Raw genomic sequence first — 16,188 nt, forward strand, 5'->3', positions numbered from 1 at the left:
CCCTAAAGGAGTAACTCCATAACATGCCTCTCGGTGCACCTCGCAGCACAGAGAAATTAGCACAATGTTTAACAACCCTGCAACAGAGCTCCAGGGCTTGCTAGCTTATTGCCTCAATTAATACCAGATTTAATTGGCTTTCCACAAACACAATGACAATCAGGTCCATGTCACCTACAGAGAACGACTCGGTTGCGATCAATAGGTCCCATCATCTACTCCTCGTGAGGGAAATGAAAACACTTTGTCTCCTGGCTGAAGGCACCCGCGTGCAGAGCTTTGTGTTTGTCTGTGAGTCTGTGTAATCCGGCTGTTTTAGAAAGACTGAAGATGAATGGATTCCCCGGCACATTATAGCTCATTCTGTCAGGCTTGCAGGCTGAGCGACTGCATCTTAAAGTTATCTTCAAAACCTTCCCTCACTTAGCCCATCAGGCCCCTGAAATTCTCACCTCACCTTCCCTTTATCAAGACTTCAGACGTCTCCAGAGCGTCTCAGCGTCACAGCAGACAAATCGTTTCTTAAATTGTCTTTTATATTTTAAAAGGCCAAATTCAGTTTGTCAAATCATGTTTAGCTTTTCGTTCTTAATGGCTTCTTTTGCCTCTGTTTCTGTCTCTCTCACTCTCAGCATGATGTGATTCAGCAGTGAGACGTTTCATCTTTCTTTGTTGGTAGTAAACAACAACTCTTTCAAACAATCAGCCTGTTGAACATGGGGCCAGATGGGTAGTGCACAAGCTCCGACGTGTTGCCACTATATATATCAAAATGCCAAAAATAAAACTTTAAAGAAGGAAACAGTCACAGCTCCAACAGTAACTGTAACCTTCCTTAGATCTATTTCCTCTCATCCCCTGTGGTCATCGGCTGAGTGATGCCAGTGGTGCCGTCACGGTGAGGTCACTGTCTAAAACCTTCACACTCTGTGGTGAAATGTATTTCCAACCGTCACCCAAACAACAGAATCCATTGGATTCTTCAAAATGAGTGAGTAAGTGAGTGACGTGAAATGTGGCCAAGTATGGTTACCCATACTAGGAATTAGTGCTCTGCATTTAACCCATCCTAAGTGCACACACACACAGCAGTGAACACACACACACACCGTGAACACACACCCGGAGCAGTGGGCAGCCATTTATGTTGCGGCGCCCGGGGATTAGTTGGGGGTTCGGTGCCTTGCTCAAGGGCACCTCAGTTGTGGTATTGAAGGTGGAAGAGAGCGCTGTACATTCACTCCCCCCACCTACAATTCCTACCGGACCTGAGACTCGAACTCACAACCTTTGGGTTACGAGTCCGACAGGTTGTGAGTTCGAGTCTCAGGTCCGGCAGGAATTGTAGGTGGTGGGAGTGAATGTACAGCACTCTCTTCCACCACCAGCGCTCTCTTCCATAAAATAATAAATGTGGTTGAAGACACACCTTTAATGGACTAACTATAGCAACTTTAATCATAGAAACCAAGTCAGATACAGAAAGTTTCAAAAATCAAACAAAGCAAATACAAGTCAAACTGGGTAATGGTGAGATGTAGACGAAAAGACTTATGAGAGAAGAGGTGGCATTATGATTGACTGATTACTCTGCCAATGTGATAATGCCCACCTGTCTTTTTCACAACCGGTCTGTAAATAAGCCTGAATGGGTCTAACAGGTGGCAATGGATGGGCTAATTACAAAGTAAACAAGTCACTCATTTGGACATCACCACATGAATTTAAATTAACTTAAAATGTCTTTACCCAAGATCTGTTGATTACTGGTTCAAAACGAATTAAAAAAAAAGTAAAAAAAATAATAAACTGTGAATAATATTAGATAAACAACATTTAGTACTAACAAATAATTTATATACACATTTTGCTGGTTACTATATTAGTGTATTTTTCAAGCAATATTAAAATGTGACTTTTGTACTTTAATATGCTATAAACACACAAACGTTTTATACTATTTGTTTGCTTGTTGGTAGTCCTAAATGTAAATAATTGGCTCTCAATCTTTTTGACTCTAAGGCCCCCATTCAAGACAATATTTGAATGCCGTCCTATTGAAGAGGTATCAGTGGGACTTTAATAAAATACATTTTAATAAAAATGAATAAATAAATATGTTGTTTGTATGGCAAATGTCAGTTTAATGTATTTATTGATTTCCATGTTTTTAAGCATTTTTAATTAAGATTATGTTAATGTAACTAAATTTATTTTTAAGACTTATTTCGGGCCCACCTGGAAGTTGGCTTAGGCCCTCAAGTGGGCCCCGGACCTCTGGTAGAGAACCAATGGTGTAAAATAAATAGACTTTTATTATACTTTTCTCCCTTGGAGGGAATATCTGCTCATTTTCATGTACAGAAGACATTTACAGAAGACCATCAAATGCCAGCTCTACAGTAACTAGCATTGTTCTCCACTATTTTTTACTTCCACTTCTGCTCAAGTGCTACACTATTGCAGTGAAGCTGACTGCTGACTGCTGACTGCTGACTACATGTATTGTTTTCTTCCTTGGATTAATCTGCTTGTATTATTCTGGTTTGTAAGTCACTTTGGATAAAAGCGTCTGCTAAAATGAATACATGTAAATGTAACCTCAGCCCTAAGCTTGACTCTAAATCTCACACTCATATCGGATTAGTTGACAGAAATGTTATCTCTGGACTAACAAGTATGTTGATCCATGAATATGTCCTACTTGAGTGAAACATGCTAAGCCTCTTTCTTTCTCTCTCGCTCTCTCTCCCTCCAGATGATGTCCCACCCTACTTCAAAATGGAGCCGGTGGCAACCCAAATCCACCTGGAAGGGAACCGGTTGGTTCTCACCTGCATGGCTGAGGGCAGCTGGCCTCTGGAGTTTAAATGGCTTTACAATGGTACAGAGTTGACACGTTTCTCCCTGGAGTACAGGTAACACTTCCCATCTTCCCACTGCTGTATGAGTGTTTCTGCAACTAAGAGCAATTTTGGCCCTGTAGACATACAGTCATGGTCAGAATTATTGGCACCCTTGGTAAATATGATCAAAGAAGGCTGTGAAAATAAATCTGCATTGTTAATCATTTTGATCTTTTATTTAAAAAATTCACATAAATCTAACCTTTCATTGGAGAATAAGAATTAAAAAAAAAAATTCTTGAAACCCTCCCAAACAACGTGGTGTAGGTGCTGTTTCATTTTTTTTTTAAGGTTTTCTGACCCGAGACTCAACTATTTTCTGCAGTTCTCCAGCTGTGGTCCTTGGAGAGTCTTTAGCCACTCAAACTCTCCTCCTCATTACTCATAAGAATTTCTAGGAGTGCCAATAATTGTGTCCAACGTGTATTTGAGAAAAACAATTATTTCATAATGAGATTTCCCCCCATTTTCAATTGTTTTAGTTCAATGAAAGGTTAGATATTTGTGAATTTTTTTAAATAAAAGATCAAAATGATTAACAATGCAGATTTATTTTCACAGCCTTCTTTGATCATATTTACCAAGGGTGCCAATAGTTCTGACCACGACTGTATTGAACATGCACTTTCGCACAGGTAATTTCATTTGTGCACTAGCTTTTTTTTCTTTGAAAGTCATGAACATTCAAAGCACAATGTCACATCTCAAATGATGTATTGCATTTAATAACATTTTGCATTTTGTGGTGGAAATAGTGATGGTGATGGAAATGACATTTTAATTTTGACATTTACACAAAAGAGTATTTTTCCATTTTATTCAAAAAATGACATTTTAAGGATAAATCTGAGAACTCTTTTGTGTGGCTTATGTTTCCTAAATACACAATATAACAATATACATTTTTTTTTTTTTCATAATTTGAAAAAAAAATTACAGCTTTTCTGCAAAATTACAGCTATGATGAACAATAAAGTGAATTTTCATATTTGAAGATTGAACGGTCTGGGAGAAGAATAAAATAATAAAATCGATTCATTTCATCTATTCATAAAAGGCATTTCAAAAGTAGAAAATAAAATATTAAAGGCCTGGTAAAAAGTTTCCAAAACCATTTTAATATGACGGATATTTAATTTGAATAAAAATCAACCCCTGGGTCACAAAGATACCTGTAGCTGAAGAAACACGCATTTATCACTCAGACAGCTTAATTATTATCACAAATAGAACATTAACCAATTGCAATTAACAATTAACAATTGCAACAAATTTCATTCAGTTTTTCTGGTATTTATTTAAATTATGTCTTCTTTCTTTTTAGTGAGTCAGGAGCGTTTGTGGATTATAATCCTCTTGAGTTGTAGCGCCTCATTCCCTCCGCAGCCATGAAATCACACTCATATTGCCTCTCAGCTCACATTAAATGAGAATGAGATGTATTTCCTGAGCGATCCCTGTCGTCCATGTTTTGTTTTATGTATTCTGCATAAATGTTGTATCCCTGGTGAAGGCAGGGCAGAATTATCCATCAAGAAAGAGCAGGTAGCCGAGTACCTTGTGAATTATTTTCAATAGCTTCAAGAGCTATGTAATATTTATATTTGAAAAGGCAAAGTGTTTTTCCCCCTCTCTCTCTGGTCGCAGTGAGGTGGCTTGGCTGTATTATTGTCCTGCACTCTTTGTACCTGCTGACCACAGGACTCCAGATGGACTCTTTCATATTTGCCTTTGCATTTTAAGACGTCCTAATAGCTAAAAGTCCAAGCTTCCCGCAGTGCTTACTCTAAGTAGGGGTCGAGTCAGACGTTTTCTGGCCTCTTTCAGAGGTTCCTGCTCGCTACGGCTTTTCTGCCTGTCAGTCAAGACAATAGCAGCGCTTCTGACGCTGTCCACAGAGCATCTCCAAATGATCCCTGGTGACTGAAACTTCCCTGCAGTCTCCTACGTCTCAGACACTGATGTGTGTGTGTGTGTGTGTGTGTGTGTGTGTGTGTGAGTGTGAGCAGAGGGCCTATCTCTCTCCAGGACATCAGTTTTGGTTTGTGTTCCCGGTTGTTCCTGTGCTTTATCTCCTTTCACGTTGTGAATGTTTTTCTTAGTGTTTTCTAGAAGTGTTTCTTAGAAGTCCACAGACTGGCATGAATCTTTAATGGCCGACTGCGCATGCATGCCTGAAGCAAATATGATAACGAGATGAGATGAAAAAACAGAAGTGGTGACTGAAACACTATTGATGTCAGCTTAATGGAGGCGAGCTCAGAAAGAATGGATGTGCCATCACTCTATCTGAATGAATATCGAATGACTTTGAACAGTCAGCGTACAGGAAAACTGGCTAACCTCTGATTAGCCTGCCAATGAAAGGTGCACTGGTATGTTGCATGTCAGTTTGTAGCTACTCATAAGAGCAGTCTGAGAATGTAGAAGTGACACTGTGAATTGTATTTAACCGTATGCTCTTACTCTGGTAAATACACCCTCCACAGAGTGAGGTTTCTCAGCCCAAAGGACTGTGTGTGTGTGTGGGTGTGTGTGTGTGTGTGTGTTTGCATAGTTTCCTCTTTGAGCAAGTGGAGACTTGCTCTCTTCTTTGTATTTCTCACGTCCACCGATCAAAGAAAAAGCTTGAATCCTCTTCAGCAGGTCGTACTAAACCTGTGACTGGTAATGCAGGAAAACTAAAGTATCAGAAAAAGAGCTGGTGGTGTAAAAATGAGGCAGAATTGACTGGTTGAGTAAAAGCGCCACTGCCCATATGCTCAGCTCTCTCTTTATCACTCCATTTAACTAATAGGTCTTGCCACAGGCTCGTGACTGAAGCAGTGCGCGTAGGTGTAAAAACACACTTGTGTACTTCATGTTGTCATGATGGCGGCCTAGTTTTAGTTTTTATTTCAATAGCATACATCACTACGATCACAGACGTTCAAAGCACATTAATAACCCACATCCAAGACCCCTCATTTTGCATTGATGACTGTGCAGTCGCAGTCATCTTAATGGGATATTTCTGTCATCATTTACTCACCCTCATGTCATTCCAAACCTGTGTATCTTCTTTTGTATTTCAAAGGAGAAATAAAATCATACAGGTTTGGACTGGTATGACGTGGAGCAAAAGATGACAGGATATTCAATTTCGGTTGAATTATCCTATATATTATATACAGTGGAGATCAGAATTAACAATTTATAGGTACTTTTTTTTCAGAAATAATTTAATCTTGATTAAATTAATTAATTTCTTCAAATTCAATTTGAAGGAATTTTAGTTGTGGCTATAACATGCTAATAGAACAGTGTTTCACAAAATAACCAAGGCACTTCAACAAAAAAACAAAACCTTTATTTTGTGGAAAACACAGTGATGAAAATGAAAGAACAGCAAGGATTGCAGCACGAAGAAAGATTACAACTAAAATTTCTGAAGGTTACAGCAGTCAAAAAGTAGTAGGAAGTACAGAGGCCCTTGAATTTAATGACTTTCAGCACATCTCCAGCCGCAGGACATCACTAGTCTCTCACACTGCTTTGGTGTGATCTTGGTCCACCCTTCTTCCAGTCTCTTCCACAGTTCGGTGACTGTAGTGAGACACTATATGCAGAGACAGATCCTTACCCTGAACTGCAATTCCAGCTGCAGTGTTGAACCGATTCCCCATTGAGATTCTCCGCATTATCCTGTCCTCTCATACATTTGTCTTTCATGGACGGCCAACCTTTTTTGTGGGGGACTTGTATGAGTTAGTGACAATGTAAAGATGCAATATTCTAGAAGTCACAGATCTGGAATGACCAACTTCTCGTGCTATGGCTGCTATTGGCCTTCATCTGGACAACCTGATATCGGAGGGTTTAGAACAGCTCACCATCTTGCAAAGTCAGTGAAAACTGGAAAGTTAGGCTGCTAGTTAAATAGGTTTTGTCAAATAATTAAGGAAATTAGCACGAGGTGCTGGATTATGCCAATAACTGGGTATCTGAAAGTGTTCTCTAATTTCGATCAGTGTTCTTTTTCAAATATGTAATTTTTATAGTGTGCTTCAGAATATATTTAACTCATGAAATATGCTTATAAACTGTGCTTTTACTCATGTTAGGATAATTTCAAATAGGTCTAAGCAGTGACCTCGAAATTTAGGAAATTGTAGGTTGTTCTCTAAGTTTGATCTCCACACTATATAAATAGTAGTCTAACAACAAAAACTTTACACAAATCTCCAAGCCCTATTTGGGAACTTAAAATTTTGAAAGGTTTTGAAAGGTTATAAAATGTGCCCCTAGTGGTCATTTTGTGTTGACTATGCAGCGTAATTAAAAGCAGGATGGAGACTTGGTTATGTCCATTGTTAGAAAGAGGGCGGAGATCAATAACATGCATTTTAATGCAACATGCAAAACTAGATCAGGTCAATTTTCATTTAATTTCAAGGGGTCAGTTCACACTTGATATGAGGGGCCCCCAGAAGTTAATTCATACTGTACAAGAGGGCCGGGTCTCCCAGTGGTCAGCAAGCGGTCAGCTTGCATTGTATGCAGCTCTAGTGTTCAGTTTCCTTTGATGGTCTCGGGTCATTCAACCTGATGTTTTGTAGGCCCGTTAGCTAGAGGCCCAAGGGCACTGGCCCTATCCATAATCCAAGCCTGCCCACATCCACATAAATATTTCTCTCCTTTGTTCTATCTGAAGTGTTAATGGCCACTCCTGTGTTTTGTTGTGATCGCAGCACCAGGGCTGCCTGAGGACTCCTATCTATTGTTGATAAGGGTTTTTTCTTCAGCAGGTTACCCATGAACACCCTGAGCTGGTTGAGTGTTGCGGCCTGATCTGCACTCAAGTAGAAGCTAGGACTGTTTGATTAATTATAGACTAATAAAGTTATTTTTTTGGATCAAAGGCCATTTGTTATAGCCAGTGCTTTGGGCTTGCTGCAAGCTTCCATGCTGTGAGTATGAAAAGTAGCAAACAATGGTTGATGGGATTCCGATTTTCTTTTACCAGGTATGTAATTCCGTCACTGGATCGCTCCCATGCAGGCTTCTACAGATGCATCGTCAGGAACAGGGTGGGAGCTCTGATGCAGAGGAGTTCACAAGTCCAGGTCGCCTGTAAGTGTCACATCATATATCCTGACACAATACAAACAGAACAGCCTAAAACTTATGTAAGTGCTTAAGTTAAAAACTTAAATTAACACATTAGCAAAATTTTGCAAACAGAGCAAATTAATTGTCTGTTGTCGATAGTGTAACAATACTTGAAGTACCGTGCACAGAAGTCACTTTTGAATCAAGCAGCTTTCTGTTGGTCAGCGCAGTGAATCCATGTGACCAAATTGAACTAGTTGCGAAATCTGCATCAGGAAATACTTCCTTCATGTGAAATTCCCTATCATTCCTATTTTAATTATTGGATTTAGTCCAATAATGGTAAATGTGATCACACCTTCAGATAAATTATAATGATTTGAGGAAGCTTTAGTGCAAACAGTGTGAGATGATTAATGTACCAAAATGTAATACCTAGGTTTATGGATTCTGAAACATTTTGATTTGGCAGTTTTGTTGCTTTGTTCATTTAGCACAGACAAATTAGCATATAGAAAAGCTGATGCTAGAAACTTGACTCATGTCAAACCAAGTTCCCAGCTAACAGAACAAACATTATTTGGCTAACTTTCTGGCAAGGTTCTCTAAAAGTTATGAACAAACGTTCTTCCTGTAACGTTAATAGTAATGTAGTCTTTAATAATGTTCTAAAACCATTAGCACAAACATATTATTTTTACATCATTCATGGAATGTTTTTAAAAATTTATAGCTGGATGTTCGTACAACATTTTTTAAAAGTTACAACTTTTAGAACATTCAGAGACCATTCAATAGTAACATTCTCATAATGTTAGCAAACTAATAAAATGGAATGCTCCCTTAACGTTCAGTATTCTGTATATAACCAAGAAAAAAAAAACATAACACATTTAAGAATCTGGACTCTTTGAAAGTTTAGAGGACATTCAGTAATTCATGACTCATTGTGAACTTTAGCAAAACGTTCTTAGAACATAAAGCCGGACGTACAGTATATGTGCTTAGTCCGCTGTCTATATACCATAACACTATTTTCAGAGTTTTCATTGTGATTGCATGGACAACAGCACATATGCGAGGGATCTAACCATTTGAAAAGAAAGTGGCATGTACATGTCTATCTACACTCACGGTCAAAGGAGTAGGAGAGAGTGGGGTAAGATGAGCCACTTTTTACTTATGTGGTCCTCAAGGTAAGGGAAAATGATACAGAAGTACAATCAAAGTATCTAAAGTAAATTCAGGATGTTTCCTATCATTTTAAATTAATTAAATTCAATTTAGGGTTCTAAAAATATGGCTTCTTATAAAAAAGTGTTCCTGTGGCTCAGTTTGCCCCAGGGTGGGGGTAAGTTGACCCGAGTCAATGAGTAAGATGAACCATCTGGTTGTAAACTGACCATCTGACTGAATCTGGTTCAAACCCATGTTAAATTTGAAAGATAATTTACCTATTTTAAAAAACTAATTTAATAATCAAATTTCCTTTTTCAAACAGTTTTATTTCTTTTCTTAAAGCTAATGTAAACAACATAAAACCAACCAAATGAAAATTTCAATCTTTAATTGTTTGCATTTCTGAAACAATATGTTTAACACCAAAGTTGTAATCTTCCCAAAAACAGACTAAACAGAGTTTGTTGAGTAAAATTAAAATAAAAAACTGAATTAGAATGAAGGAATAAATGTCACTGAAACTAATGAACAATTTAGTCAAAAGATTCTTGGCATGGTAGCCTTTCTGCAATGTCGAACAGGCCATTAGGGACTACAGGTGGAAGATATATCTGATTATAATGTGATGAAAAGCATCTTCTGGTTCTTATCAGATATGGATTTGGTGCACTTGTACACTGTCCCTATCAAATAAACTACAAATAATAATATGTATATATGATAAACTAAATCAGTTGTGTACTATCACATTAAACTACCAGTTTATACTTCAGAGATTTAACTTAACTTCAGTGCCTTATGGTATGGTAAGATAAAATGCTGGCTCAATTTACCCCACAGCATTTGCTTACTAATTCAGGCTAATATTTAGTTAAATGATTTACATGGTGTTATACATTGCTAAATCACTTATATGCATCATAAATATTTTTAGACCTGGATAAATTTACTTTGATGTAACAGCCATTACATATGTCATGCTAAAATTTTACTTTGACAAGCCAAAAAAAGTTTTTAAAGTAATTGGGTGCCTTCCACTCCTCCCGTGTGTTTCTTCTTTTCACAGTCTGGCAGAAATTATGGGTGGTTTCAAAATATATGGTCACATGACAATAAAAGTGTACAGTTGGCAAGATACAGGGGGTGGGTCAACTTACCCACTGGCTCATCTTACCCCACTCTCCCCTATACTTTGAAAGACTTGAGCACGCTCAACTTTATGCAAGACACAGAAGAAAAGAACACAGAATGAAGCCTTAAGTGTTAGTTGCCAAAAGAGTCATATCACAAGATTGGAACTTTGTGTTTCCTGTCACAATGAGTCACAATGTCCCTGTTCTTGTTTTGTCCTCTCACTTTCCCTGTTCTTCCTGATTTGTGCTCTCTGTTTCTCAGACATGGAAGGCTTTGTGGAGGGAGAACGGTCTCAGGTGGTGTCCCAGGGGGAGGCGGCGTTGATCTCCCCCCCACAAATCCACAGCTTTCCGCGGCCCGGGATCACATGGTTCAGAGACGGGCGCAAGATCCCCCCCAGCAGCCGCATGTAATCTTCTCTTCATTTGTGGATCAGAGTCATCTTAATGGCCCCCGTTCTCACAGATAAGCTATTATACCTTACAGAAATAGAGTACAATGCTGTTGTATAATTACTCTGGAACTTCCAGAAACACGCCAGAGGTATTTACTGCAGAATCTCTCATTGATAAAGTCTGTTATAATAAGAACCCCTGTTGACTTCAGACGAAATGTGATTGAAGGCTAGAGAGGAAGCCGGCAACACGGGAGCCAATTAGACAAAGTGGACAAAAGGCCTTTATTGATGACCTTGGATGATTGACAGAGTTTGCGCCTGAGTGCGCGCCGCCCCACGTGTGTGCGTATGTGTGCGCAGTCCATGTTAGAAAGGTCTTAGTAATCACCTGAGATCGATTTACCTCATCCGCCAGCAGGTGGCTCGACAAAAACAGCTGGCATGTTTGATGATCTATAATTCATGCTGATCGTCCGGCATGTCACATCTGACGTGAAGGCTTTAGACACTTAGGATTGTGTTCCCCCTCCACAGCGCACAGACTTTTTCAGCTGGAGTATGTGAGGAATCCCCAATGAGACGCTGAGCATTGAGGCAGGGGTTATATAAACATCTGAGGTTCCAGCGGCGCTGCTTCGAGCTTCATTCTGTCTCGCTTTCTGTGTCTGTTGAGCAGCAGTAATGGTCCTATATGATTGTGAGAGGGCCTGACAGCATACGATTTGTTTGCCACTTGTTTGTTGCATTGATATTCCACGGTGCGTTTGGTTTGGACTCTGTGAGAGCCCTCACTCTAATTATGCTGGAGTCAGTTTAATCTGGGCTGATCAGGCCTGTGCTGACAGATACACAGGCTCTAATCTCGCTGCACTCCAAGTGTCGACTCTCATTTAACCACACGCACTCATGCATGACCTGCATTTTAGCTCCAGCAATCCTTAAACACTTATCCACTTGAGTCTTCAATGCAAATAACATTACCATCCCAGCCTATTGGACGTAAACAGTTTTCCTCAGCGCTACTGTGTGTTTGAGTTGTTTACTGACGTGTTTGCCGCTTGTAAGTTGTGTTTTCTAGTTCTGTGACTACTGTTCTCTTTCCAACGTCGTAGAGCCCTCACTTTGGACAACACCCTTGTCATCCTGTCCGCCGTGGCCCCTGACGCGGGTCGGTACTACGCCCAGGCCGTCAACGACAAGAACGGAGAGAACAAGACCAGTCAGCCCATCATCCTGAATGTAGAAAGTGAGTTCTGAATAAAGAATCAACAGACGTTTTGTGATGTCCAGTCTTCAAGAGACTGTCTGCAACCTCCTATGGCAAAGATTCCCAAACGTATTTGTCAGCCGAACCCCTTACCTAAAATATTTACTTGTACCCCCTTAAATTTTAAATTTAAGTCAAAAATGTAACAACACCTTGGCATGTTCACAGTTCTATGATGTCAGTTATGGTCACATGACTTACAGGTAAACAAATCAAATATTTACATATTTTTAATTGTTTTTAATTTAAAATCATTCATTTATTAATTGTTTATTAGCTTTTCATTTAGCTTTTTCCATCACCCTAGTTTAGGATACCCTGCCCTCGGGGGTCTATGGCAGCACTGCAGGTGGTCCATCAATTATTGTTTGATTTCAAACAAATATTTAAATACATTTTAAATAAAAATATAATATTTAGACAGACTTCTACAATATTCAATTTCGGCTAAATGATTCATCATCCCTCTCACATTAAAATGCATTAAGTAAAATGAAAATTATGTTACACACACACATATATACAGTATATATATATATATATATATATATATATATATATATATATATTTATACTACGGGGCCGTTGAATGCTTGAATCTGATTGGCTGACAAACGTTCTGAGGTGTGCAATTATCTTCAGGGAAACGCACGGCGAATGTAGTTCCAGGCAGCTCTCTTGACCGCATTACAGTTCCATATCACTTCGCATAGTTAACTGTAATAACGGAAATTAGCATACAGTAATAACTCCGCTTCGCGTCGTGGCCGCATCACCACCTCGGGTGTGCATTATTTTTCTAATAATTCAACAGCCCGTCGTCAATTATTCCTTACATATATATATATATATATATATATATACAGTGCTAATTACTTTCAATTTGTAGTGCATTACTGATTCCAAATTCCATGACAAAAATTGTAGCTAGTAATGTAATCCGCTACATTACACTTTTTGATTACTTTTAGATTACTGTTGACTTAACTCGTTAATCACATTGAATTTAATAAGCTAATCTTGTACCATAATGATATAAAAATACAAAGATAAAGAAAATATATTCCATTCGTTGTTATTAACAACATGAAGTGCATTAAACAGTACATTACATCAAGGTTTCCCAAGCTGGGATTTGTGAAGGAACTGCAAGGGGTTTGTGAATTTAATGAAAAGCTAATGATTAATTAAATCATAGAACTAAAAAAATTATGCAATGTTGAAATCTTGACACATTGATACTTCTTAAAAGTTTTTTTTTTTTTTTTGGTAAATCCAATGGTCAAATGCTCAATTTTCTGTGTAATTATATCCATATGGCCTTTGTGTGAATGTCTACAAAACTAGAAGACTTTCTGAATGTATGTAAGCGTTAGGCTATTTTACGAGTATTTAAAAATGTTATATAATCTAGTTACTTAATTTGTAATCTGATTACGTAATCCAGATTACATGTAATTACATGATTACATGTAAAAAGTATTATTGTGAAATATTATTAAAATAACTGTTGCTAGTGTTTTTTCCTCTTTTATTGATACGAATAGTGGAGAGTAAACCTGAAATGATAAAGAATAGGGTTGAACTGATGAAAGCTGGACTCGAACACACATTTGCTACATAAGCACCACTTCTCAATGTTCTGAAGCATTTACACAAACTGCCAGGCAATCTTATTTATTTGCAAATGGATTTTTCACACTATCCAACAGGTGAATTGGCTTTCAAAAGTAAACAACTCCATCGCCCCCTAGTGGCTGTGCATGACACCTAATGTAGTGCACACACTGGGTCAGACTTCAGTTTTTCAAGAATCAATATTCCCCAACTCAATGCGAAGTAGATTGCGAGTATGTGGCGTGTGGTGAAGCTTCATGGAGCTTTGTATGATAGCTGTGGTCCTGCGGTGCCACAATGACAGGGTGATTAATCACCCTCATAAAAACAGCTCCTCTCTTTAATAGACCCCACAAAAACAGATTTATGAAAAAGAGAGGCAGACCATAAAGTCCCTCTGTGAGACCATGGCCTATACTGTAACTCTTATCCAGGGGTCCAAGTATGCAAAAGGAGGCAAATAAAGGGGAATAAGATCAAGACAGAAGAAACGAGAGATCACTGATTGAGGGCAGAGAATCAATGGACAGCTAAAGGTTTCCAGAAGCCGGCAAATGATTGCATGGCATTTAATCATGTCGACTGCATCTCTCGATCAGGCCCCGTTCTGCAGCGCGGCACATTAGCGAAGGTATTACAGTGCACTTACAGGAGGAGAGGGTGCAGACAATTACATATACTAAGCACATAATAGAGAGGGCTGTGAGAAAGAGACGAACAAGTGCTCTGGGCTTCAAGATTATCTTTATGTCTGCCTTCTTTCACTACCTCCACCTTTACTCTGGCTTTCTATCTATCTCTCTCTCTCTTTTATTGCTCAGAGATTGCTCGTTCAAATGGTTTCTCTGGTTCTCGGTTTCACAGGCTCCCAAATGGCTCCAGTGGGGTCATGGAGCGGGCATTTGCTGGATAACCACTGAGAAGAACGCAAAATGTATGCATACTGTAAAAGTGTGGAGCTGTAAAGTTCATGTTAGAAGTAAAGCTCACATGATTTGGGCTTGGAAGAATTTGGGTGTGAAATGTTCATGGGATCATATACTGAAATCTCTTGCTTTGTTACATTTTTTGTGATATTGTTTTAAAAGACACATGGGAGATTATTAAGGTGTTTTTCCTCAGAAGTAAAATCTGATAAGCAAGAGAATACAGAAAGTCTCCCTTTGCTCTTCATTTAAATTCACTGTGAAACGCTTTTGGTAATCCATTTACTTCAATATTTTCACGTTTCAAAGCAAAAACAGGATTTAGACAGAAAGAAACGCAGGTTGGGGCTTAATTTTATTTATTGACTGTTGATTAGGAAAATACTTTCTTTGGAATAACACACTAATAATCATGATAAAGATAGTAAACAAGCTCATTTGCAGCTGTAAACAAATTCTGATGCTGTCAATCACAAACGTCTCCAGGTTACGCATGTAACCATGGTTCCCCGAAGGGAACGAGACGCTGTGTCGAAACGCTACGGGAACGCCTCCAGTGTGACCACGCTCTGAATCACATGTGTAATCACATAGAGGGAGCTCTGGATGGAGGATGGTCTCAACAACCTCGCTTGAGAGACCAGAAGCTATGAGTTGTGCCTCCTCAGAAGCCACATGCACAGCTTCCACATCTCCGGGCGGGGTTGTCTGCCCCCACATATATAAAAGACCACTGCTGTGTTGTTGGTGCGCACCAACACATAGCGATCTCTTAGGCCTGGGAGGAAGTGTTTCAAAGCTAGAAACACGGCCAGCATCTCCAGTCAACTTATGCGCCACCTGAGACGGCGGCCGCTCCACAGGCCGCGGGCCGAGCGGCCACTTATGACCGCTCCCAAGGGGTGAAAGATGTCTGCTTCACCCCTCGGGGTGAGGCATCTACTCCCCGGGCCTCGGCCCCTGCCTCGACAGGATGTCTGCCCCCACATATATAAAAGACCACTGCTGTGTTGTCGGTGCGCGCCAACACATAGCGATCTCTTAGGCCTGGGAGGAAGTGTTTCAAAGCTAGAAACACGGCCAGCATCTCCAGTCAACTTATGCGCCACGTGAGATGGCAGCCGCTCCACAGGCCGCGGGCCGAGCGGCCACTCATGACCGCTCCCAACCGGTGAAAGATGCATCCTTCGCTAGCATATGCGGCGACCAGGAGCTCCCAGCACGAGGCCCTGAGATAAGAACCAGGCACCGCCGCGTGACCTTGAGAATGCGAAGCGGGTTTCCCCTCGGGGACAACCCCTTGGTCTTAAGCCACCACTGTAGGGGTCTCATGTACAGCAGGCCAAAAGTAACCATGTTGGACGCGGCTGCCATCAAGTGGGGATGACCCCGTTTAAACTGAGGCGGAGGAGAACTGGATTTTATAGCCTCACTCTACAGTGTGCAGGACCCACCGAGACACGTTAGACTACTAAGGGAATCAGTCTCTCGAGACCGACCTCTGGTGTAATCAGAGCGGCTAGCTCGGTGCCCTGAAGCGGCGAACCGGCAGGGGACAGCCCTACTAGCTGCTCTAGAAATCGATCGTGCCAAACCAGTCCTCGGACATGATCTGAGACATGACTAGTTTGAGTGCGAGCGTGCTGAACTTCAGTCGCCTGACTGAGCGGT

At 39.9% G+C, this 16,188-nt stretch overlaps 1 protein-coding gene across 1 annotated transcript in view; it reads left to right on the forward strand.

The window, feature by feature from the left end:
• LOC107672436 (protein sidekick-2-like) overlaps positions 1 to 16,188 on the forward strand; it is a 161,433-nt gene that overhangs the window by 88,920 nt on the left and 56,325 nt on the right. Inside the window, exons 2-5 of the mRNA XM_016465621.1 lie at positions 2,759 to 2,918; positions 7,912 to 8,018; positions 10,572 to 10,719; positions 11,820 to 11,953. Of these exons, the coding sequence (XP_016321107.1) occupies positions 2,759 to 2,918; positions 7,912 to 8,018; positions 10,572 to 10,719; positions 11,820 to 11,953 (549 nt within the window). The remainder of the gene's footprint in view (positions 1 to 2,758; positions 2,919 to 7,911; positions 8,019 to 10,571; positions 10,720 to 11,819; positions 11,954 to 16,188) is intronic.

Source organism: Sinocyclocheilus anshuiensis, unplaced genomic scaffold (genome assembly GCF_001515605.1).
Source record: "Sinocyclocheilus anshuiensis isolate Anshui unplaced genomic scaffold, SAMN03320099.WGS_v1.1 scaffold1430, whole genome shotgun sequence".
NCBI lineage: Eukaryota > Metazoa > Chordata > Actinopteri > Cypriniformes > Cyprinidae > Sinocyclocheilus > Sinocyclocheilus anshuiensis.